This window comes from Arachis ipaensis, chromosome B09 (genome assembly GCF_000816755.2).
Source record: "Arachis ipaensis cultivar K30076 chromosome B09, Araip1.1, whole genome shotgun sequence".
In the NCBI taxonomy this organism is placed as follows: Eukaryota; Viridiplantae; Streptophyta; class Magnoliopsida; order Fabales; family Fabaceae; genus Arachis; species Arachis ipaensis.
Window position 1 is genome coordinate 7490123 of NC_029793.2, and position 23134 is coordinate 7513256.

Here is a 23134-nt window from a genome sequence, read left to right on the forward strand (position 1 = left end):
TCCGTGATGATAGGGGGTTGCAGGTTGGAAAACCGGATTGAAAGGGTGGAAGGAGCTGTGACGCTGTTGGAGGAAGTTCAAGGGGCCAATGACATGGACAGACAAAGTAATGAAGCCTATTATCAAGCAATTGGTGGTGGTTGTGCAGAGTTAACGGAGGCAGGCCTAGGGATTGAATCGGTTTGTGCTAGGAATTCTCCGATGCAGAACGTGGAGGAAGGACATGGTGACAGAGGCAATGATGAAAGGGAACAAGGACAGGCCAACGAAGACGAAGATAGTAGTAATGAGTATGTAAATCTGGATGAACAAATGCTGGAAAACTGGAAGACATGGGAGCTAGCAGAAGAATCCGGAGCAATGCTGCTCAATGAAGATGATGACATCATGCGGATCCTCCAAGAACAGAATGAAGAGATTGCTAGAAAAAGGAGACTGGCAAAACAGAAGGCTAAAGCTAGACGGAGCAGACCCAAAAATCTCAAAAAGGTGTGTAATAATAATTTAAAATGATTATTAGCTCATGGAATATTAGGGGGTTAAGGGGTGATGGGAAGTTAAGGATGGTGAAAGAACTTAAGAGGAAGCATAGGTTGGATATGTTAGGGTTGGTTGAGACTAAATGACAGTTAGTAACAAGGTTTGATGTTGTGAAAATATGGGGGAACGGTTGTGTGGGATGGGAATATGTGGAGTCTGTTGGTGCATCTGGCGGGTTGTTATTAATGTAGGATGATGGTTTCTTTAAAATGAGAAATTGCTATAAAAGTGAGCGATGGCTATGTGTTGAAGGGGTCCTGTCAGAGAATACTATTAACTGTACTTTTTTCTTGGTTTATGGTGCTCACACTAGAGATGAGAAACTTGTTGTGTGGGAGGAGTTGAGTTACATGGCTGGTTTATGCCCAGGCGCCTGTTGTTTTTTTGGAGACTTTAATGAGATTGGACAGGTGGAAGAAAGGCGAGGATTAGAAAGCTTACTTTTGTCGGCACACGACTACAAGAATTGGATGCATGACATGGGCTTGGTGGACCTACCGATCTCTGACCGTAAGTTTACATGGTTTAGGGGACAGTCATGCAGCCGTATTGACAGAGCTTTGGTTAGCTTGGAATGGCTTGAGGCATTTCCAGAGACTCGCTTGAGAGGTGGTCCTCGGGGTTTGTCAGATCATTGCCCTATCATAGTGGAAGAGAAGAGGCTGAGAGACAGTGCGAGGCCATTCAGAAGTCTGGATTCGTGGTTTACTCATGAAGGATTTTTAAGGATGGTCAAGGAGGAATGGAGAGGGCTAGGAGAGATACCATTCACCGATAAACTAAGGGCGTTGACGGCTCCTTTGGGGAGATGGCATAGAGAAAATTTTGGTGATATGGACAAGAAAATTTTGAGGTTTGAGGAAGAGATTAAGAAGATTGATGACATGGTCGGCAATGGGAGCTATGATGGGACAGTGGAAGCAAGACGGAAGGCGCTAGTTACTTGTTGTGAGAGATGGTATGTGAGGAAAGAACTACATTGGAAGCAGATGTCAAGGTCGAGGCATGCGAGGGACATGGATAAAAATACGAGGTACTTCCAAAACTTAGCTTCTGCCAGGCGGAGAAATAACAGGATTGATTCTTTACTTATTAATGGAAGATTGATAAGGAATCAAGCCAGAACTAAGCTTGCCATCAGGGAGTTTTATAAAGACTTATATCATCAAGAGAGGTCTCTTGAGGTGGGATTCAGAGATGGTCTGGTGGAAAGGATAAGCGAGGAGGATTCTATTGCTCTAGAGATGCTACCGTTACCTGAGGAGGTTAAAGAGGCAGTGTGGGATTGTGAATCGTCTAAGGCTCCAGGATGTGACGGTTACAACATGAATTTCATAAAGAAGTGTTGGTCTGATATAGGTTCGGATTTCACGGCAGCGGTTCTGGCCTTTTTCCAATCTTCAAGGTTGCTGCCTGATGCTAATGTCACGTGGGTGGCGTTGGCCCCCAAGTTTACTGGTGCTAAGGAAATCAAAGATCTGCGTCCGATTAGCATGGTGGGGTGTGTATACAAGGTAATTTCGAAGATGCTGGTTCGGAGAATGAGAGGTGTTATGCCAGGTTTAGTAGGTGAGACACAGAGTGCTTTTGTTAAGGGTCGGAAGATTCATGACGGGGCTCTAATCGCATGTGAAACGGTTCAGTGGATCAAACAGAGGAAGAAGGAAGCGGCAGTAATAAAGCTTGATTTCCAGAAAGCATATGACAGAGTCAAGTGGAGTTTTGTAGACATTGTTTTACAGAAGATGAGCTTTGGTCGAAGATGGAGGGGGTGGGTTATGGAGTGTGTGAGCACGTCCTCTATGTCAGTTCTGATAAATGGCTCGCCATCCAAGCCATTCAAGATGGAAAGGGGCCTGCGGCAAGGGGATCCTCTGTCCCCTTTTCTCTCCGTACTTGTGGTTGATGTCCTACATAGGATGATTGGAGAGGCTGTGAGAAACGGTCGCATATCGCCGTTATTGGTTGGGAGAGATCATGTTGAACTGTCGCATCTACAGTTTGCAGATGATACTGTCTTATTCTGTCCTCCTGAGGAAGAGACAATCAAGAACTACAAAAGGTTGCTTCGATGCTTTCAGTTGATGTCAGGTCTAAGTATCAACTTTGATAAATCAAGCTTAATCCCTGTTAACTGTGATGAGCAGTGGATACAACGTATGTGCAGAGTGTTGAGCTGCAAGCAAGCCAATCTACCAGTTAAATATCTGGGCATCTCGTTAGGAGCAAACCCAAGGTTGGTTAAGACGTGGAAGCCTGTAATAGACAAGGTGGAGGAGAAGCTTAGCCTCTGGAAGGCCAAGATCCTCAATAAGGCCGGTAAGTTGGTACTTATTAAAACTGTGTTAAATAGTCTACCGGTTTATTATCTGAGCCTGTATAAGATGCCAAAGGTTGTTGCAGAGAAATTAATTTCCTTGCAAAGGAGATTTCTATGGAGTAAAGAGGATGGAAAGAGTGGTATGGCGTTGGTTAAATGGGAAGTGGTTCAGGCTCCTAAAAAGCTGGGTGGATTGGGGGTTGGGGATGCCATGATTCGAAACTCAGCCCTTCTGTTTAAATGGTGGTGGAGGTTCTCTAGGGAGGAGTGTCCGTTGTGGAAGAAGGTTGTCTGTTCCTGCAACAACCTGAATCCAAATGAGCTCCTATCATCCCAAGAGCTACCTATCCGAGGAGGTCCGTGGAAGGATATTTGTCAGCTACAATTTAAGAATCAAGAAGTTAGGCAGAAGATGATTACTGGGTTGTCCATGGAGGTGGGTGACGGAAGACAAACTCGGTTCTGGGAGGATGTCTGGATTTAGGGAGGTTCCTTGAAAGACCGCTTTCCAAGGCTCTTCTCAGTTTCAAACCAAACAGGGTCAATGATAGGGGATTGTGGGTTTTGGGATGGGTTAGCTTGGATTTGGAATTTTCAGTGGAGGAGAGAATTATTCCAATGGGAGTTGGATTTAGTGAACCAGCTTCACCACACTCTGAGGCTGGTTAAACTTGATCCTGGAAGAGAGGATAGAATTGTATGGAAGTATGATAAACAAGAAATTTTTTCTACTAACTCATTTGTGCAGGTGTTGTAGGTGGAAATAGCACCGGAGGATATATCAAGCTACAGTTTTACAAAGACCATTTGGAAAGGCCTTGTCCCACCCAGAGTAGAGTTGTTTGTCTGGTTTGTCCTGATTGGCAGAGTCAACACCAAGGAGAGGCTGAGTCGACTTGGGGTCATTCACCAAGGAGATACTTTATGTGTTTTATGTAACAATGGTGTTGAATATGGCCACCATATATTTCTTGGTTGCAGCTTTTCTTGGCAGGTATGGTGTGCTTGGTTATCATATGTTGGGATGCAATGGGTGTGTCCAGATGCAGTAAAGGAGCACTTTCAAAGTTGGACTGAGAACTCAAAAACAAAACAAGAGTGCAAGAGATGGATGGTGTGCTTCTGTGCGATCATTTGGAACATATGGCTGGAACGCAACCGGAGGATTTTTCAGAACAAAGGAAAAGGGGTTGAGGAGATCATCAACTTATCTTTTCTGATCTACAAGGAGTGGTTAGGTGCTGACCCCTTCTGTTGTTGATGGCAATGCCGGAGATAACAAAGGGATTTCTATGTTTGCTTTTGTTCTGATTTTTTTGCTTTTGCTTTGTTTCTTTCTTGCTACACTCCTTGCTCCACTTGTTGTGTTGAGCTTCTCATTCAAAAAAAAAATAAACATCATCTATATATAATTCATAGGAGTGAAAAATCCATTTAGGGAGAAAATTTTTCGAAAGTGAAAACCGTTTGATGTGGTTGATTATTACTTTTATTCTTTCTTTTTGATGAAGAAAGCATTGCATCATGACATATAGTAAATTAATATGATGGCAAAACAAAAAAATGTTAAATGACAATTGTGAATGAGTTATAGCTCAAATAACATAGTTTTTTCACACTCAATTAAAAGGTTGTGGGTTCGAGTCTCCTATCTTTGATAAAAAAAAATGACAAGAAACTATTGAGAACCAATTATGTTCTTTGTTTTATTTATTTATTTATTTATTTTGTGAATGTTATTTTTTTAATTTAAAAAAATTATGATAGATATATATAAGTAATTATTGGGTGTGGTCTAGTATTTATCTAACTCATGAACTTGATTATCATTTTCTTCTTATAAAATATTCTTTGTTCTCTCATCAAAATTTGTTTAATTATTCTGTGATATTATAGTTATTTTTTTAAATAAAAGTTTGCTCTCAATGTTCTGAAATATTTTAGTGTGATATTTTATTCTCACAAAAGTTTATATAAAAAAAAATTTCTTGATTAAATGATGAAAATATGACTTTTTAAGAAATAATTAGGACGCAAAAATATTTTACAATATATAGAAATAAATTAATCTTACCTAAAGTAAGTTTATAAATTATAAATCTTGAAATAACTGTTCCATAATTAATATTACTTTTATCAAAACTACCCTATTTTTTATTCTTTCAAAATTTTGTTTTTTATACTAACTAATTTCTATAATATATCAGTCTTTTTATTTTAGTATCTAACTAAAGTATTAAAAAAGTATAAAGAGAAATATAATCATGATCCTACCTGTGCTGTATCCCAAAGTTTTTCAATATTGCTACCTTGCATGGAAAGCTGAACAAGTTTTTGAGGCCAACAAATAGATGGCACAATCTTAAGTGGACATTTATCCCACTCAATATACCTTAAGTCATTAGGAAATTGAAAACCCTCTATAAGCACTCTGTTCCATTCAAGATCCATGTTAATATTTCCTCTTAAAGCAAGTAACCTTAACTTTGGCATCTTCCTTAATGCAATGATAATTATACGTGGATCTATTGTAATTTCATTCATATCCACAATCATACTTTCAACTCCATGAATATCCTGCAAAATTGATGAGCATTGCAATACAATGTTAGTATTATGTTGCTGTGAGCAATATTTTGATATATACATACACTCTTTTTGAAGACCAAGCCATTAAAGCATGATTCCCTTACTCTTTCATCCTGGAATATATTGCAGACTTCTTCGGTATTCCACAGTCTTGTTTGTTGACCACCATTTTTGCTATATTCTTCATGAATGATTTTCCAACACATTTCCTGTATCAAGCTATGCATTTTTATGTATTTACAACTACCATTTGAATAAATACTTACAAGAGATTTGTCCAATAGGCTTTTTATCCCTATGTCTGCAAAGAAACCACAAGAATTTAATATTTTTGTTACCATCTCCATTTCATGCTCGTAAAAAAAGCACGCAATATCTAACAGGATGTTTTTTTCATCATCATCTAATGCATTATAACTCAATCTCAACACTTGCTGAATATCTGCATTGGGATACTTTCGTAATTTTCTCAATGCACTATCCCATTCACTTTTTTCTTTGGTCCGAAGAAATGATCCCAAAATTTTTAATGCTAATGGTATTCCTTTGGCATAATCTGCTACGACTCTTGTTGATAGCTCATAATAATCCTCTTTAGGATGAGAATCATTAAAGGCATTATGGCTAAAAAGTTTAAGAGAGTCCTCAAAATTCATTTCCTTCACTTCATGGATTTCTTCGACTCCTCCACTTGTAAGCACATTTCTATCCCTTGTTGTCAAAATGATTCTACTACCATAACTCAAACAATTACGAAACAGTTGAATCAAATCAGCTGCAATTTGTGAATTAGTCACATCATCCAGCACAACAAAAACCTTCCTATGCTTGAGTTTACGGATAATACTAGAGTGTATTACTCGAATATTATTGATACGAAGATCTTGATTTAACAATTGCGAAAGAAGTTTAGCGCATATGTGATTAAGACCTTTTCCTTCTAAATTTTTTGAAAAGGCTAAGAAACAATGGTCTTCGTATTCTGAGGAGCACTCATGAAAAAGAGTAGTAGCAATAGTTGTTTTGCCAATACCGGCCATACCCCAAATTCCAATCACAAGAACTTTCTCTGACTTGAATTTCAATAAGGATTTAACAGAAGTATAGTTTCTGTTACAAATAAAAGGGCTTTTGAGTTCATCTCTATAGCAATTGCTATTTAGATTTGGAAAAATTGCTTTCACAATCTCATCGATCAACTCAGCTTCTTGCCTAGCATGGCAAGTAAAGATTACATTAGAAATAAAACAATAAATACATTGTTATTTTACTGTTAGCATCGGTGAAAACATAACTAAATATTTAAAACTATAAAATTGTGTATTATGATTTAAAACTATAATTTATTTTATTTAAAAAGAAAAATAGCCCCACTTAAAAGTAAAAATAGATACACATAGTTCCTAATAGTATCTGGAATATATCTTAAATTATAACTGATTTCAATGTAAAATCATTATATTTTATGTACAAGGCAGGATGATAACTTTTCAACAAGAGTTAATTTTTTCATCATGTTTACTACAAATAATTGTTTTAATTTTAAAGAATTTTTAATAAAGCACTTGTTTTTAATTTTATTTTATATATTTTTATTCCATTACTTTAATTTCTTTTCTTATTTTTAGGTATAAGAAAGCCAAAAAAAAACTGAAAATATACTTTCTCTCCATGCTATTTTTTACCAACTTATTTTATCATGGTTGTTTATCCTTCATGAAAAATCTCATCATTCTTTCAATCAGCCTATCTTTAAAATATTTTTTTGTTAAAAATGGAAAGAATGACAACCAAATAAAAAATAGAGCTTTATGACCAATGTGCTTATCATTTGAGTATAAAGGAGTCGCACAGAAGAAAGCAAGTGAGAAAAAAGAGAAAGAACCAAAAAAATACACAAACATATTTGATTGGTTGATTTAGAGTTTCTGACTGAAAGCAATGGAAGCATCAATATAGCAAGTTAGCAACTTAGAGCCAAACTCTTGTCAACTACAATCATGTACTTTCTCTCAATTTTAATTATGATCTCTATTTCATTTTATTTCATTATGATCTAAATTTACTGGCTAGAACATTGATAAGCCCATTATGTGAATTGATATGTTATGAATTAATGTTATTCAATGAATGGTGTTATGAGTCATATATGTTTATAATCAATTTTAATGCTTAGATACTTAATCACTATTGAAATGATATGTTAATTTACAATGCACTTGAGAATGAAGTTATAAATGAAGCTACTAATTATAAATACCATAAATTGAATAAAAATTAGAAATAGACAAATGCGATTTATGTGGTTATTATACAAGTTTCACATAAACATAATCCTTTACTCACATAAGTTGTAACTAAGAAATTAGTATTATATTTATATGAGTTTAAGAGAGTTTTGTGATCACAAGAAAAACTAGCTAGAAACTACATTAAAAAACTTAACCAATTTGAATTCACAACAAATACATTGAATAATACTAAATATGACATAGTCAATTTCATAATGTGATGAAACCAAATTTCCTAATAATTCTAATTTTATTTATTGCATACAAAAAAGTTTTCAGTTAATTTTTTTATTTAAATACATTCGTATTATTTTCAAATTAAAAGCACATACTTATTTAAAATAATATGAATATGTTTATTTAAATTTAAAAAATTTTAAATTAATCATGTGAGTACAATAATACAAATACATATAATTTTATAAATTATTAATTTAAATTATATCTATTTAAATTTTAAATTATAAACTAATATAAATTTTATAATTTAAAATTCTAATTATTTAAATAAAATTAAATTGATTAAAAAATAAAAATATATTAATACAATTCAAATCGTATTAAAACGTAAACAAGTTTGCTGAGTTCATAAACAAACTTTACGTAAATAAATAAGTTTAGTTAATGTGATAAGTGAATTTTGTGCAAATTTTATGAAAACACATTAAAAAAAATTAAATCTTAAAAAATAACATGATTTTTTTTTAGAATTAAATTTTTTTATATTTTATAATAGAAATAAAAAATCTTATTAACATTGAGCTGGTCCAATATACTAGATAATTTTATTTTTTTAATAATTTTTAATTATAATTTTAGTTAAAAAAAATTATATAATAAATAATTAACTACAATTTCTCAATTTAAATTAGTCAATTTGTTTTTAAAATAAAATACGATAAAAAATTTAACATTATAACTATATCAATTGGTTTTTTAATAAAATTATTTGTATAAAATAAATCAATTTTTTTAAATCAAATAGTAACATATGTCATCTATCTAAAAACAACTTCGTATGAATATGAAGTGGTTGTAGGTGAGTTTCTACCTAAATAAAATAATAGTGCCCTTATCGGCTTATGAATTATGACAATCTTACTCAAGATGACTTGCAATTCTGTTAAACTCGGAATATGTTAGTTGTTAAAACTTAAGAAGGATGGGGGCCCTTTACCTGTGATGATCGCAATGGAAGCCAGAAAGATTGGAAGCTTCAAAGAGTGCAGTCCTCCATTGCTGCACAACGCTACGCTCCAAAGATCTCTCGTGCTCAGCGAATGCTGTGTGGTAAGTTCCGCTCTGCTTGCGAACATGTGTGGGTTCTATTCTGTAGAACACTGGAATCACAATCACATTTTCATTCTCCTTCTTACATTCAATGATCTCCGCGAGCTCTCTCAAGCACCACTTTGAGGAAGCATAATTCTCAGAGAAGATAACAAGAAACAAGTTTGAGTCTCTGATGGCCTCAACAAGTTCGTTCCAGATGGCCCCTCCTTTCTGGATTCTGTAATCTATGAACGTCTCGATCTGATTTCTGCGGAGAGCAGAATGAAGATGGCTGGTGAAGCCGTTACGCGTGTCCTCACCTCTGAAGCTGATAAAGACATCGTATTGATGAGTGACAGATGCTTGAGAATAAGAAGAAGAAGCACCGGAAAGTGGCATGATGTGTATGTTAAGTTATGGTAAATCAGTTCTCTCTATATGGCCATGATGAGTTGTGTTGAGTTTTCCCAACAAGTTGTGATCTCATTATTTGAAGTGAAGGGAATGAAGGGAAAAACAAAAGGAAAGTGTTAACAGATCTTACTTTCGTGGATCCGCGTTTCTACTTTCTTTGACTGAAGTCAACCAAGTAAACAAGAGGCTTTCCTTGCAACTTCGCGACACAGTTGAGAAAAAAACATCTTACTTTCGGTGCATCTGCTATTGTGCTTCTTCTTTCTTTTTCGTGTGGGTCCAAAATGATGAAAATATACGGGAACCTCACTACAGTGTATATAGTAGTATCCCTCTTTCAATGTGCTCGGTAGGTTATCGAAAAACTAAGGACATTCTCACCATTTTTTTTAGTTGGAAACTAAATAATAGATTGTCGGTAAAAAGTTGATTATAGGACACAAATTACAGGTACATTTTTGCTATGAGAGAGAATAGATTTGCCATATTATTTAAGGGCATGAATTTGAGTTAGATCTACTACCTTCTAAGACTAAAATCAAGCTGCTCAACAAAATGGAATCGAAGAGCACACTATCAAATTAAAATGGACTAATAGTATTAGTGTAACACCCTCACTACCAGAATGTCACGCTTCCGGCTGCGCCATTCTAATTGCAAGAAGTATTACGACTACTTTACATATTGAAATATTAAAATGGGAACCTGTGAATCGACACTGTATCGCTGCGTTCTTTGAAAATCGGAGAATAAATACTTTATCTTAAGAAAAATACAAGCAGGCATAAATTCATGTACAAGACTCCTTACATAATATCTTATAATATAATATACGTATAAAATATGCAACTCCTATCCCTCTTACAAACTTGTGATAACAAAGATGAGGGAAAAAAATAATCCAATTAATACAACAACATATAAAACCAAACGCAGTTTGACTCTTCTTAATACTTCTTCATCCGGTCTCTGAAAAAGTAAAGCTGTAGGGGGTGAGAACCTAACCACACAGTCTCACGGAGCTTTAAAGTTGTCATAAAAAATGTAAGACCCAAAACTTTTGAAAAGTCTTATTCTAAATTGATTTTAATTTATTTGTTCATTAAAGACTTTAATTTTAAAAATTATTTAATTAAAGTTAATTAAATCAAGTTTAGATAATTAAATTAGAATTTCCTAAAATTCCCAATTAGAAACCCTAATTTACTATCCTACTTTTAACCTAACCTAACCCCACCTCACCGCCACTCCACGCCACCATTCCCTTGACCCAACCCCATCCCCTTCAGAAAAAAAATAAGGAAAGAAACAGGAAAAAAGAAAAGAGAAGAGAGCAGAGGGCGTTGAGGAAGAAGGAGAAACGGGGAAGAGGGAAGAGAGGAAGACGGCACCGGCGGGCATCACTGCCGCCGTGCCGTTGTGTCACCGTCAAAGGAGAGAGGGAGCCGCGCGGAGAAGCCTAGCCGAAGAGAGAAAAGAGGACACGAGCAAGGGAAGAAAAGAAAGGGAAGCTACCGCCGTTACCCGCGTCGCAGCCGAGGGAAGGGATCTGCCGCGCCCAGCCGCCACTGTTCAGTCTCATCTCGTCGCCAGCCGCTGTAATTGTCGCCAATGATGGAGAAGAGAGAGAGACGAACGCGAGGAGAGAGAAGCCCTTCGCGTTGTTGCTGTCGCGCTGGAGAACTGACCGTCGAGGAAGCTATTGCTGCGAACTCATATTGCCTGCACCGCCGTGAGTCAAGCCGTCACCGCCATGCCATCATCGCGCCGTGGATCTGCTCCGTCACCGAACTGAGCTATAGGTGAAGGGTCAGAACGCGACGGGAAAGGGAGACTGTCTCGCCGTCAGAGCTGTGTCACCGTCGTGAACCGCCGCCGTTCTGGCTGTCGAAAGCCACCACCGCGCCTTGTCATCACCAGAGTTGCCACCACCGCTTCTCACCGCCGAGGGTAAGCCTTGCCTACGTTGCTGCCTTCCGGGCCAGATTCACCGGTAACCCTGTTTCTTGCTTTCTTGAACCCTGTTCCACTTTCATTCTATTCCATCGTTTTAATTATTGTTGGTGTCTTTGCTGCCTTAATCACTCAGATTAATGCTACCATCGTCATTGGCTTGCCATTTCTGCTCGGTTGTGCCCTTATTCGCCGTTCTGATTGTTGAAAGGAAATGTTGTCAAAGCTATAGCTTCTCCGTTCCCATTCTCTTGTTTCTTTTCTAGTAAGACAAATTCTATTGTACCTTATCTTGCCATAATACTCCATTTCGACTCTGTTTTATTAGTGCGTAATGTTCCTCCTTGCCTTGCTTGGTTGTGTTTATTCTGTCTGTTACCTAGAGCTGCGGTGTTTGCGGTTATTACTTTTGCTTACCGTTCTTCTCCGTTAGCAGAGAGTGCTTGGAATACAAATCATGATGTAGCTGCTGCAGAATAAGGTGAAAAGAGGGTTTATTGCGTTAAAATCGCTGCGAGTTTGATTCTTTGAGGTAGGGGTTTTCTTAAAATCTATTTTATATTACAGAGTTGTGATAAATAGATATCGATGCAAAGAGATTTACTTCTGGGATTATATTTGTCTTATGAATGTAATGGTTTATTTGACTTAATTATTGGGTGCTTGATTGCATGAGTGGTGTGTGGTTGCGGATAAAAACCGGTTTGGAATGTCATTTACTTGATTATTAAGAAAGGTGGATTTTTTTAGTTGTAGAATTTACTTAGTAATATAAATGAAACGATTTTGGAAATAAGGATTTCTGAAAGATTAAACATTGTTTCTTTGAAAATGTTTTGAACGATTACCTATTGGTTTTTTAAAAGATTCATAAGGCAATGATAATCACTGAGCTTGAAAACAGTTTTCCTATTAAATATTTTCTTATGACAACTTTGAAACTCCATGGTGAGACCGTGTGGTTAGGTTCTCACCCCCTACAGCTTTACTTTTCAGGAACCGAATGAAGAAGCACTAAGAAGAGTTATACTGCGTTTGGTTTATATGTTGTTGTATTAATTAGATTATTTTCTTCCATCGTCTTTGTTATTACAATTTTGTAAGAGGGATAGGAGTTGTATGTTTTATATATATATATATATATATATATATATATTATATATTATGTAAGAAGTCTTGTATATGAATCTATGCCTGCTTGTTTATTTTAGATGAAGTATGTATTTCCGGCAAGGTTCTGAAAACCAAACCGGTCATCGAACCATTCTAACTACTGGTTCACTGGTTTATAGGTTCAACCGATTCGACTGTGGTTGAACTGAAAAAAACGTTTTATAATAAATATAAATAAACTGATATCATATAACCATGTAGGCAAACTCAACAATTATATTGAATTAGAAAAAGTATAAGGTATATTGTGAATAATTAAACCATCAATAAAATAAGCAAATTCACAACCATTAGGAAGGAAGATTGAATTAGTGAGAGGGTGAGCTTCTTACAACAGAAAAGAGGGAGAATTGAAACAACAATCAATGAAACAAATCAAACAATGATAGCTGCCCCTTTCTCTATTCCTCTATTATAAACACACCAAATATAGTTATAGTCTAACAAATTTCAACAAATCCAAATTAATATACTCACTAGCAAGAACAATCTCAACAGCAAGAATCACAATAACAATAATTTAATGAATTAACAAGAGCAAGATTGGAATAGAAAAACCAACAACCTAATAACAAAAAACAAAAGCAATCTATATCCCAAGAATCACAATAACAATTTAAAAAATCAACAAATTAACAATTTAAAAAAAAAACACAGCAACCCAATAATCTGAAGAACAATAATAGGTATATGAAACAAACAACAAAACTTGAATAGAAAAATCCAACAAATTCAGCCACAGCAACCCAACAATTTAACAAATTAAGACAACAGCAGCCCAATAATTTAGCAAATTATCAACTTAACAAGTTCAATAACAAAAAATCACTATAAAACCAAAAATATTAAAGTAAACAGAGCAACAACATAACAGAAGTAAAAGGGTGAAGCATATGAATCTTCTAAATTGAAACAGTTATATGATGAAGGTATAGACATAGGGTTCTTGGAGAAGAGGTGGCTGGACCGTTGAGGAACTGGAGAAGGAGTGGTTGGACCGTCGCGGAACTGGAGAAGGGGTGGCTAGATCGTCGCGTAACTGGAGCCGTGGAGGGTGGAACGCGGCGGAACTGGAACAGAGGAGGGTGGAGCACGGCAGATCTGGAGCAGAGGAGGGCTGGAGCGCGGTGGACCAGAACCGACGCGGCAGAACAGCGGCTACTCCACGGAGAAACGACACGAGACGAGTTGCAGTGGGACGGCGGCTTCGAGCATATGCGATGCGATGCGATGCGACACGACGGCTGGGACGAGCGGAGAAACGCTAAAGCAGTGGGGCGACAGCTAAACCAGATTCGACGGCGGCGGTAGGACGGCAGCAGTGATAGCTTGAAGAAGAGAGTAGCGATGGAGGCTAGGGTTTTTTCTTTTGAGAGAGGGATGCAGAGGGAAGATGAGTGGGAGACAGAGAGGGAGACAGTGACTTGGTGTTGGTGACGCTCTTTTTATTTTTTTCAATTTTCTTTTTTTTATTTAAAATTCAAAACGGTGAGTTGAAATGTGAAAACCGGTCGAGTCCCGGTTCGGTCCGATCGACCGGTTCCCGACCGGTCCAACGGTCCAATTTCGGTTTTTGAAATGAGCGGTTATGCTATTTGTCGGAACCGTTTTTCTTATCGGTTCACGGTTCGACCGGTTCAACCGGCCGGTTTGAACCAATTTTCATAACATTGATTTCCGGTTTATAAAGTGATTAGCGATACGGTGTTGAGTCACAAGCTCCTATTTTAATATTTAGTATGTAAAGTAGTCGTAATACTTCTTGCTATCAGAGTAGCGCAGCCGGAAGCGTGACTTCTGATAGTGAGGGTGTTACAAAAAAACTGTTTTCAAGTTCAGTGATTATCATTGCCTTATGAATCTTTTAAAAACCAATAGGTAGTCGTTCAAAACCTTTTCGAAGAAACAATGTCTAATTTTTCAAAAATCTGAAACCTTTCTTTTCTTATAAGAGAATCTCAATCAAAAACTAACCACGCAATCAAACAACACAATCATTAACTCAGCACCAATGTTCATTCTCAAATGCAACACGCCAGGACAAGCACAGGCAAGACAGACAAAGAAAGTACAAGTAGGCAGCAGTTACAGCAAATAGTTCAAGTAGCAGTTACAAATAGTTTAGCAATTAGGCAAACCAAAACAAGTTCAAACCCAAGCAAAGTATACAAATACATATGATGCATGTCTGTCCTATGGCTGATGAGGCTCATCTGTCGGTTATCTAGCCAACCCGACAAGTCTGAATTGTCCTTAGACTGTCCCCTGACGTGCATTCCCAAGAGTCTATGCATAGCTTTTTCTCAAATAATCAATATTGGTCAATGGGGGTAACATTCCCGAGAATTTATATAGTACCCGGTCACACTTACGTCGTAGGGTCAACAGAATATCGAGTTTTCAATCTGGTACACGTGGTGGCAAGCCACGACACTTAATCCAGGAAACCTCGTATCTCAGATATTTCAAATTCATAAGCCATATGAATAATTCAAAGATCATATCTCATCATTCTCAACATAATCATTCATCAATCCAAATCTCATTTCCAAATTCATTCAAAAATCATATTTCAAAGAAAATCCTCATCAATCCTCATCATCCTTCTTTCTGTCCCGTCCATTAACAATCTCAATTCAAAACATAATTCTTTCTTTGATAAATAAATCAATATTAAAACGTATAATGTTTAAAAGCAAATCTTTTTAAGGAATTACTTCAAATAAAACTTAAAATTTCGGCAGCATCTCCTCTAAAACTTAGACTCTGTCACCCTTTTCGGGTCCCAACCAAATCAAACCAAATGCCTGTTAATCATTCAAATCACTTCCATAACAACACTCAACCCAAGGAAATTACAAAATCCAGAATTCAAACAACCAATCCTATAAATCGCAATTTAAACCAACTGCAATCGATAGCATCAATCAATAATTAAGAATTCTCGGTCTTCTCAAACAGTTTCAAACCAAACCATTCCTTAAACTCCTTTCGAATCATTTTCAAAATAGCAAATCATTCTCAATAAACAAACCGTTTTCAAATATCAAGTCCTTTCCAAATTTGTTTTAAAATCAAATTCTGATATCAAATCAGGCTTAGTATCAAATCCAAATTTCAATATTAAATCTTTTCTAAAATCAAATCGTTTCCAAAATTAAACTAAATGCCAATATTAAATCTCTTTCAATAACTCAAGAAAAACCACTTTAACATCAGTCAACTAATCAGAAGTTTCAACTTTCTCAATTGATCCGTCAATCAATCGAACTAATAATCTCATTCATCTAAAGCAACTCAAATCAATCTATAAGATTTACGAAATCACAAAAAGTAATTTACGCATTAATATCGATTTATAACAACTCTAGAAAGTAAAACAAGTTTAAGAAAAAGCACCCCTACCTCAAAGTCCAAACTCGCAAAACCAAAACGCGTCAAAAACCTCTTCTTCCTCAGCGACAGCAGCAACCGTAACCTCAGCTTTATCCACTTCCGCAACAACCGAAACAGCTTGAATTGTAACATACAATAACAGGAGCCCAATCCTAAGGCATTCACGTCGCAAGAATCTTAGTAACATATAACAGAATAGTGACTAACAAAGTTCGGAACAAGGGACAGCTTACCGGACTTACGATTAACCGAGAACACGGAGCGGCAACAGCTCCGGTGATGACGCAGCAGTTTGATGTCGCAAGCAACAACCATTGAATTCAGCATGCAAGACTCGGAATTCGACCCGAAAAGACGGGGTTCCACCGATGGTTACCGGCGGTCAGAACGGCAACGCGAAGCTTCAGTGGCGACAAGGCAGCAACGGACGGCGGCGCAACAGCCACCCAAACGCGACGACGGCGAGCCCAGCCACTCGACGACCACGGCAACACCGCAACACTCCCTTTCGCGCCTCTTCTCCCTCCTCCGTTCGTGACTCCAATGGCGGCGGCAAGGACGGGTTCGATGACAGAGATCCGACGAAGCTGGCAAGCAACGGGCTTCCTCCACACTTGCGGGCACGACGGCGGCGATTCGCAATGATGGCGACGGCGGTGGCGACGGCAAGACGCGAGGCAGCTCCTCCCCCTCAACCCCACGCTTCCCTTCCCTCTCTTCTGGCCTAACAGCAACGGCGACGGCGGCACCCAACCCCGCCGGCGTCGTCATCTCCCTTCACCTTCTCCCTCTTCGTTCTTCCCTTCTTCCTTAGGTTTTTCTTTCCTTCTTTTTTTGGTTTTCCTCTGCCGTGGGTGTAATAGGAGAAGGACTAATGGCGGCTAGGGTTAGGTAGAAGGGGATTTTGTAAATGGACTACACATTGTACCCCAATTTGATCTCTGCGCTAATAAGAGAGCCTCCATCAAATTGAATGTGCAAAAGTTGTTCAAGCTTTTTTCTTCAGATCATTTTTTTTGTTTAAAGAGGAAAATATTATTAGCATATCTTGGCTAAAGCATGCATAAATTAAATTAAACTTATTTGTTTACCACTCAGTTATATATAGTAACCAATTAATTAATTAAAGAAAAGATTACCTCAAGTTTTCTACTGATTCAACTTCCATTAAGCTATGCTTAAATTTCTTTGCTGGAGGAACTAGTTCTTCCCCTTCATCATCAGATTCGAACCCCTTTTCTTCATTTGGAGATGCAATGGCTTCTAACTCAAAAACACCCCTGTTTCTCTTGAAGCTGCTCCCTCTTGATTTCTTCTCCATGTTTGTGTATGTCCAACGGATGCCACACTCTTTTATCACCACTTCCTCCTTGTTTGGTAGCCGAGCAAAGAACTTAACTTCCAGATTTGAATTCTGGTCATCATCATCAGGAGCCAAGTAGAAAATGAAAACAAAGAAATTGGAACTTAGTGGCAGTTGAATGCTGATGGAATTTTGTGAAGATCCATTATGGAACAAGTCATCATCAACTTTACTGCCTCTAATTGGCAAGAAATAACAAATTTTGCCAACGTTGGCGTTAGCCTCACTAAGAAAGTCATCAACAATAATGCATGTATAATTATCCAAATTAATTATAGAGATTAAGAAACTGGATAGTTAGGAAAAATTAAGGGGTAAGATGCACATGACATGACTATCCATTTTTGATGAAGTGTCCCCATCATAGATTTGGTTAGTTGTTTTAAAATTCAGTGTGTGAGTCTACTCTATACCTTTTGCTTTATTATCTCTGCCATAAACCATGAAAACAACATTGTCGATTGTGACCAAGCATGGCCATGGTACTACCGACACTAAAATCACACAATACGATTTCCATCTATCTATGATTTTAAATTTTTAATTACTCAATATACGGTATCTTTGGTAGGCGTCGGTGACATAATTTTAGAGAATGACACATTGCTGTTCAAATGGTGGTGGCATTTCGATAAAGAGTATTGTGTCCTGTGTAAAAGAATTACTTGCTCATGTAATAATATTTCAGGGGAGCAGCCACTAATGGATCAAAATTGAGTTTTCAACAGAGATGTTTGATCACTTATTGCCAACATTGATATATAGAGATCAGGAGGCAATGCCATCCCAATTTCAGCAAGGGAAGAAAATCATAGTAGATAGTAGAACGAGAACACAATTTTGGCATAGCACAGGGGTTAAAGAAGGTAAACTAAAGGATATGTTTCCGAGGCTTTATGCTTTATCCAGACGCAAAGACCGCACTATTAGTGATTGTGGAATGTGGAATGGGTTTGAATGGAGGTGGAGCTTGAATTGGAGGTGCGATCTGAGGGTGTGAGAAGAGGAAAGCCTAGAGGAGATTTTGTTCATCTTGAGGAGGGTTGGAATCTATCCCAACAAGGAGGATGAAATAAAGTAGAGATACGAAGGGTCAGGAGAGTTTACAGTGAAGTTCCTCATAGAAACAACACAAAGGAGTATTCCACATAGGAACTTAGTGCCACCCCATGTAGAAATGCTGGTTTGGTTTGTTTTACAGGAAAAACTGATCAAACACTAAAGAAAAACTTAGCAAGTGGTTTATTCTCGAAGGAGATGGAGAGCTGTGTACTTTGTGGAGTTGCTCGGAAACCGTGTATCACCTTATGTTCTTCTCTTGTCCTATAGCGTGGAGCTTGTGGGGAGTAGCACTACAAAGAAGAAAGTTGTAATGGTCATGGCCTGGAAATGCAGTCCACTGCTTTCAATCTTGGATGAAAGTATAGTGTCTGAAGTCTTATAAAGAGGTATGGTATGATGCACTTCATTTTATGCCATTGTGTGGTGTCTCAAAATTCTAGAATCAGTAAAATATTTAGCGAGGATGCTCACTTACCTATGATGGAACAAGAGGTGTTAAGGCTTATTGGAGTATAACAAAGATACAAGTCAGAAAAAAGATTCATAGCAGTGGATAAAAATAAAATCATAGCTAAGAAGTTATTGACTCTCTCAAATCAGTTGGGCGTCTTAGCTTAGAATCTTTATGTTTTGTAATTTTTACTTACTAAATTAAACCTGCACCTAAGATGTTATTGTACTCTTTTGGGTCGACCTCACTTTCTCTTGTAATTACTAAATTAAACCTGCACCTAAGATGTTATTGTAATCTTTATGTTTGCCAGTGTAATTATCGAAAAAAAAGATATGGGGTATCTTTGACTAAAAAATATTTAACTACAAAGCTCATGAAAAGTTGGAAACTTTTTATTAAATTGTTATTCTATTAATAAGAGCAATATTTTAATAAGAATAATACTCTAAATTAGTTTTTAATAATACTTCTTATACTATATTTTGACACTGTTTTATTGAATAGAATATCATAATAAATTACTAATAAACATTAATTTGATCATAATTTTATGTGATATTTACGTTAAATAATTGTTAAATAGTGTCAACATGACATTTTTTATCATGAGGAATGCTAGGGATAGCAACTTTTGTAATTTGTAGTCATCAAATAGCCATTAATAATGATTTTAATGGTGTGAGATTGGTGTGAGACTTATAGATAATATCTTATTATGAGTATAAAACCGAACATGAAAGTGCCAAAAACAATATGCAAATTAAATTAAACTGCACTGCCGAGTTGACAGGAAAATTGAACAACAATAAATTGAACAAAAATAAATAATGGTGTATTCTTAGAGAAAGTGTGCTATAAAAAGACCAAATAGACGACTATTACAACAATAATGAACTGAAGGAAGTTTAGGTGTTCCCAAATGAAGCTTTCCTCTTCGAATTTTCATATGATATGTTCTTCTCGCTCTGTTAGAACCGGACAAAAAGGTTAAAACTTAAAAGAAAGAAACACATATATATGAGCCAAGCCACGTACGAGACTTTGCATTTTGCATCCACTGCTATACTTTCTTTCTTTTCCTTTCTTTATTATTTTTTTTAAGTTACAAAAACAATGATCAGTTAAAAGAAACAAAGCAGATAGAAAATACATACAAATTTACAATAATTAAAAGAAAAGATATTGTACCTTAATTTAACAGGAAAATATTGCACTATTCTTGGAGTATTCTTTCTTTATATCTTTTTTTCGGTCTCTGTTCTCCATCACTGTTATAAAATTGACAAATATAAAATTATCGACCATACTAAATATACACCAAAAATAGTCTTTAAAATTAATTAGTAGTATAAAATATATATTAAAATATAAAAAATATACATTAAAAATGAGTTAAACAATATATGTATTCATATAATACCAGACCATATAGTAAAACAAACTTAATTATAATATGAAAAGTAAGCTGTTTAAGAAATAGTAATTTCATCAAGTATAATCAAAAGCTTAGCTAATATAATAAGGCAACTTACCAGTAATCTTTGGAACCACAATGTAAATGCACTCTTTTTCCGATTCTCTGTTTTCTGACAGTCTCACTCTGCGACAACAATATAATTCCTTATGATCCCCCACATTTGATACATTATTACTATGATATGATAATTAACCACACAAACAAGGATGATATCAAATTAAACAACATATTGTGGTATAAAATTGACAACACATCATGAACATAAATATTAATATACAAAAATGTTTCATTTCAAATTTTTGTCTATGCATAAATAGTTAATTTTTGCAAAGTGATGTATTAGTTTGGTAGCTTTGATGTTTTGGAGGTCTAAAGTTTTTTTTATATCATTACTAAATCATCATTATCATTTGTGTGATTTAAATTTATTGAAAAAGTGAAACACTTGCTATGCAATAACAAATGTTAAGATGTCCATTTATAATTAGTAAAGAGCATACTAAACGTTTCTATGATTCAAGATCAAAATCAAATCCTTTAACTTACTTCGATATTAAAAAGGATCAGATGTATATTAAAAAGTGGTGCAAGTATAAAATTGAAGCAAAGAAGCTTTGTTAACATTTATAGCTAGGTTGTGCAGAAGAAACAAAGAGAAAATTCAAGCACGTAGATAATTCATCAACTCTCTGTTTTCGTTCACAACCATTATATATATATATATATTTAAAATCAGTTTTGAATGATTTAATTTTTGTTGTGGATCTCTAGACTAAACAATTCACAATACAACAATAATTTGAGATTAGTATTAGAAGCATTACCTCAAGGTCCTCCAACTCCAAGTCATGAGATTCATAGCCCTCATGAGTGGCATCTGGACTAATCCCTCGTTCATGATTGACATGGACATGCATCCAACGGATCCCACACCCCTTTATCACTACTTCTTCATTATCTTCTGTATGAGCATAGAACTCAAATTTAAGGATAGTATTACAAGTGGTGCCTTTTCTTCTCTTTTTGATTGCTTCCGTTATCTTGTTTGAACGCTCTCCATCATACCATACTACCTTATGATCTGATACCATTTCCAATTGAATCACATCATCGGGAACATAGCTGGTCAACAGTGCTCTATTGCCAGAAGTTGTGATCCATTCCCACTCGTTGCAACCCTTTCCCAGGTAGCATTCCCATCCAAATATCACTTTTTTGTCGCCAAGGTTGAAAGATTGGTATTGAGAAATCAAAATGCAGCCAACAAGACAAGAAGAAATCTTGTGATCTGGAGGAACTTCAACAATGATCGAAGCTTCTCTAGAGTAGTAGTCAGGGAACCACTCATTGATTATGTTCTCTTTACTTGGTAAATAGTAGTAGAAGAATATATTACCACTATTTGCTTCATTATGCAGATATCCATCATTATTTGCCACAAGTTCTATCCTGGATTCCAAGTCTTTCAAAACTGCTTCGTATGCATGATCAGCCAACTTTGTGCAGTTATGAAATCTAAACCATGTATAGTGTTTTCTGGGTGGTTCACTGGTTAAATTTGAGACTGTCTCCAAGGATTTGCAGTTCACTGCAACAAAGTATATAATAGATGGGGGAAGTGGAGGTATGTATTGAAGCATTTCACAATTAGCGATCCAAAGTTCTATGAGCTGTTCAAGATTCTTAATGCTTTTTGGCAAACTTTTAATGACATGACAACCATCCAATGCTAATACTTTTAATGATTGTAAGAGATGAATGTTGTCTGGGAGTTCAGACAAGCTCTTACATTTGTAGAAAGCTAATTGCTTGAGAGACAAGAAGGCAGGGGTGGGCAATATTCTACTTAAGATGATGCATGTGTTGTCTTCATGTTTTATTGGATCCATAAGTAGAATTGTTTGGGCACAGTTTAGAGGAAGTTTCTCAAGAGAATAGCTGATGTTAAAACCGAAGTCGTCAAGATTTTTGAGATGCATAATAGTGGACGGCACTTCATTCAAAGCCGTTGATGGTAAACATAACTGGATTTTGGAATGATCACCCATCATGGGGATTGAGAACTCTTCCAAATTGGAGCAACCAGTGGCCCACAAGCCACGGAGAGAGGGAGAACAATTGTCACTGCAAAGCCTCTTTAGCGATGTGCAATAGCTCACGTGTAGTTCTTCAATCTTGGGGAGAGAGAAAATAGATGAATCAACATCTTGTAAGCTTTCACAGCCAATGAGTGATATTGATTTGAGATTCGTAGCACCTGCTAAATTTGGACACTCTATCAAGCGTTTGTTGTGAGCGAGGTCAATGAACTCCAAACTTGGTAGATTCTGTCAACGCCAACAAACATGTTAACACATGTACATGATTAGTGAAGGAAAAATGTGTTATTTTATAGTTTAATGCGTTGCATTATTCTCACTTATTAATTATTATAATTTGAAAAAGTATATGTACCCAATGAAAATATTAAACAATGTAAACAATAGATATATTGAATATTCAATTCACTAGGTGTACGAATGATTATCTTAATATTAAAATTTATGTGAATAATTTGAGGTATAGTGTATTTTTATTTTATTGGGTCAATTTTAGAATGTATTTTTCATATTATTCACAAAAACTATTCTCTACCTAACAAAATCCTTACTTTTGTTCTCTCTGTTTGATGAAGAAAGCATTGGATCATGACATATAGTGAATTAATATGATGTAGCAAAACAAGAAAATGTTAAATGACAAGAAACTATTGTCTATTGAGAACCAATTATGTTCTTTGTTTTAATTTTAAAAAATTATGATGTTTATATATAAATAATTATTGGGTGTA

The 23134-nt window shown here is 36.1% G+C and overlaps 4 protein-coding genes and 2 long non-coding RNA genes across 8 annotated transcripts in view; 3 read left to right on the top strand and 3 right to left on the bottom strand.

Moving 5' to 3' along the window:
- The window catches only part of LOC107614878 (TMV resistance protein N-like), a 16031-nt gene extending 6221 nt beyond the window's left edge, over nt 1–9810 (bottom strand). Inside the window, exons 1-4 of one of the 2 annotated variants that reach the window (XM_021110869.1) lie at nt 8918–9810; nt 5910–6661; nt 5554–5750; nt 5135–5437 (exon numbers count right to left, since the gene is read on the bottom strand). In XM_021110869.1, coding sequence (XP_020966528.1) covers nt 5135–5437; nt 5554–5750; nt 5910–6661; nt 8918–9411 — 1746 coding nt within the window. In that variant the 5' untranslated portion in view covers nt 9412–9810. Of the gene's footprint in view, nt 1–5134; nt 5438–5553; nt 6662–8917 lie in introns of both variants that reach the window. The other variant, XM_021110868.1, reaches the window with a different exon arrangement.
- Nucleotides 11158–12495, top strand: LOC110266362. Its single transcript, XR_002353651.1, has 4 exons — nt 11158–11419; nt 11516–11644; nt 11816–11911; nt 12376–12495. It is a non-coding gene; the product is annotated as an uncharacterized LOC110266362 (long non-coding RNA).
- On the bottom strand, nt 11318–16298 carry LOC107616987. The gene is made up of 3 exons (XM_016318833.2): nt 16182–16298; nt 15958–16100; nt 11318–11848 (listed from the first exon to the last, which is right to left on the bottom strand). Exons 1-3 carry the CDS (start codon nt 16273–16275, stop codon nt 11783–11785), a joined length of 303 nt encoding a protein of 100 aa, XP_016174319.1. The 5' UTR covers nt 16276–16298; the 3' UTR covers nt 11318–11782.
- Nucleotides 12569–14320, top strand: LOC110266364. The gene is made up of 2 exons (XR_002353653.1): nt 12569–13606; nt 13637–14320. It is a non-coding gene; the product is annotated as an uncharacterized LOC110266364 (long non-coding RNA).
- On the top strand, nt 16211–16700 carry LOC110266360. Its single transcript, XM_021110874.1, has 2 exons — nt 16211–16453; nt 16491–16700. Exons 1-2 carry the CDS (start codon nt 16244–16246, stop codon nt 16674–16676), a joined length of 396 nt encoding a protein of 131 aa, XP_020966533.1. The 5' UTR covers nt 16211–16243; the 3' UTR covers nt 16677–16700.
- The window catches only part of LOC107614877 (TMV resistance protein N-like), a 7464-nt gene continuing 3879 nt past the window's right edge, over nt 19550–23134 (bottom strand). Inside the window, exons 4-7 of one of the 2 annotated variants that reach the window (XM_021110863.1) lie at nt 21129–22631; nt 20360–20427; nt 20016–20095; nt 19550–19792 (exon numbers count right to left, since the gene is read on the bottom strand). In XM_021110863.1, coding sequence (XP_020966522.1) covers nt 20041–20095; nt 20360–20427; nt 21129–22631 — 1626 coding nt within the window. In that variant the 3' untranslated portion in view covers nt 19550–19792; nt 20016–20040. The remainder of the gene's footprint in view (nt 19793–20015; nt 20096–20359; nt 20428–21128; nt 22632–23134) is intronic. The other variant, XM_021110864.1, reaches the window with a different exon arrangement.

What these genes read in the sequence shown, in the direction of transcription:
- LOC107616987 (XM_016318833.2), bottom strand. Translation starts at nt 16,275, where the DNA reads ATGCTGAATTCAATGGTTGTTGCTTGCGACATCAAACTGCTGCGTCAT. An exon ending in CTCGGTTAATCGTAAGTCCG is followed by an intron (nt 16,101 to 16,181) that starts GTAAGCTGTCCC and finishes TGAATGCCTTAG; the next exon opens with GATTGGGCTCCTGTTATTGT. An exon ending in TTGCGAGTTTGGACTTTGAG is followed by an intron (nt 11,849 to 15,957) that starts GTAGGGGTGCTT and finishes CTTATTCTGCAG; the next exon opens with CAGCTACATCATGATTTGTA.
- LOC110266360 (XM_021110874.1), top strand. Translation starts at nt 16,244, where the DNA reads ATGTCGCAAGCAACAACCATTGAATTCAGCATGCAAGACTCGGAATTC. An exon ending in CGGCAACACCGCAACACTCC is followed by an intron (nt 16,454 to 16,490) that starts CTTTCGCGCCTC and finishes GTTCGTGACTCC; the next exon opens with AATGGCGGCGGCAAGGACGG.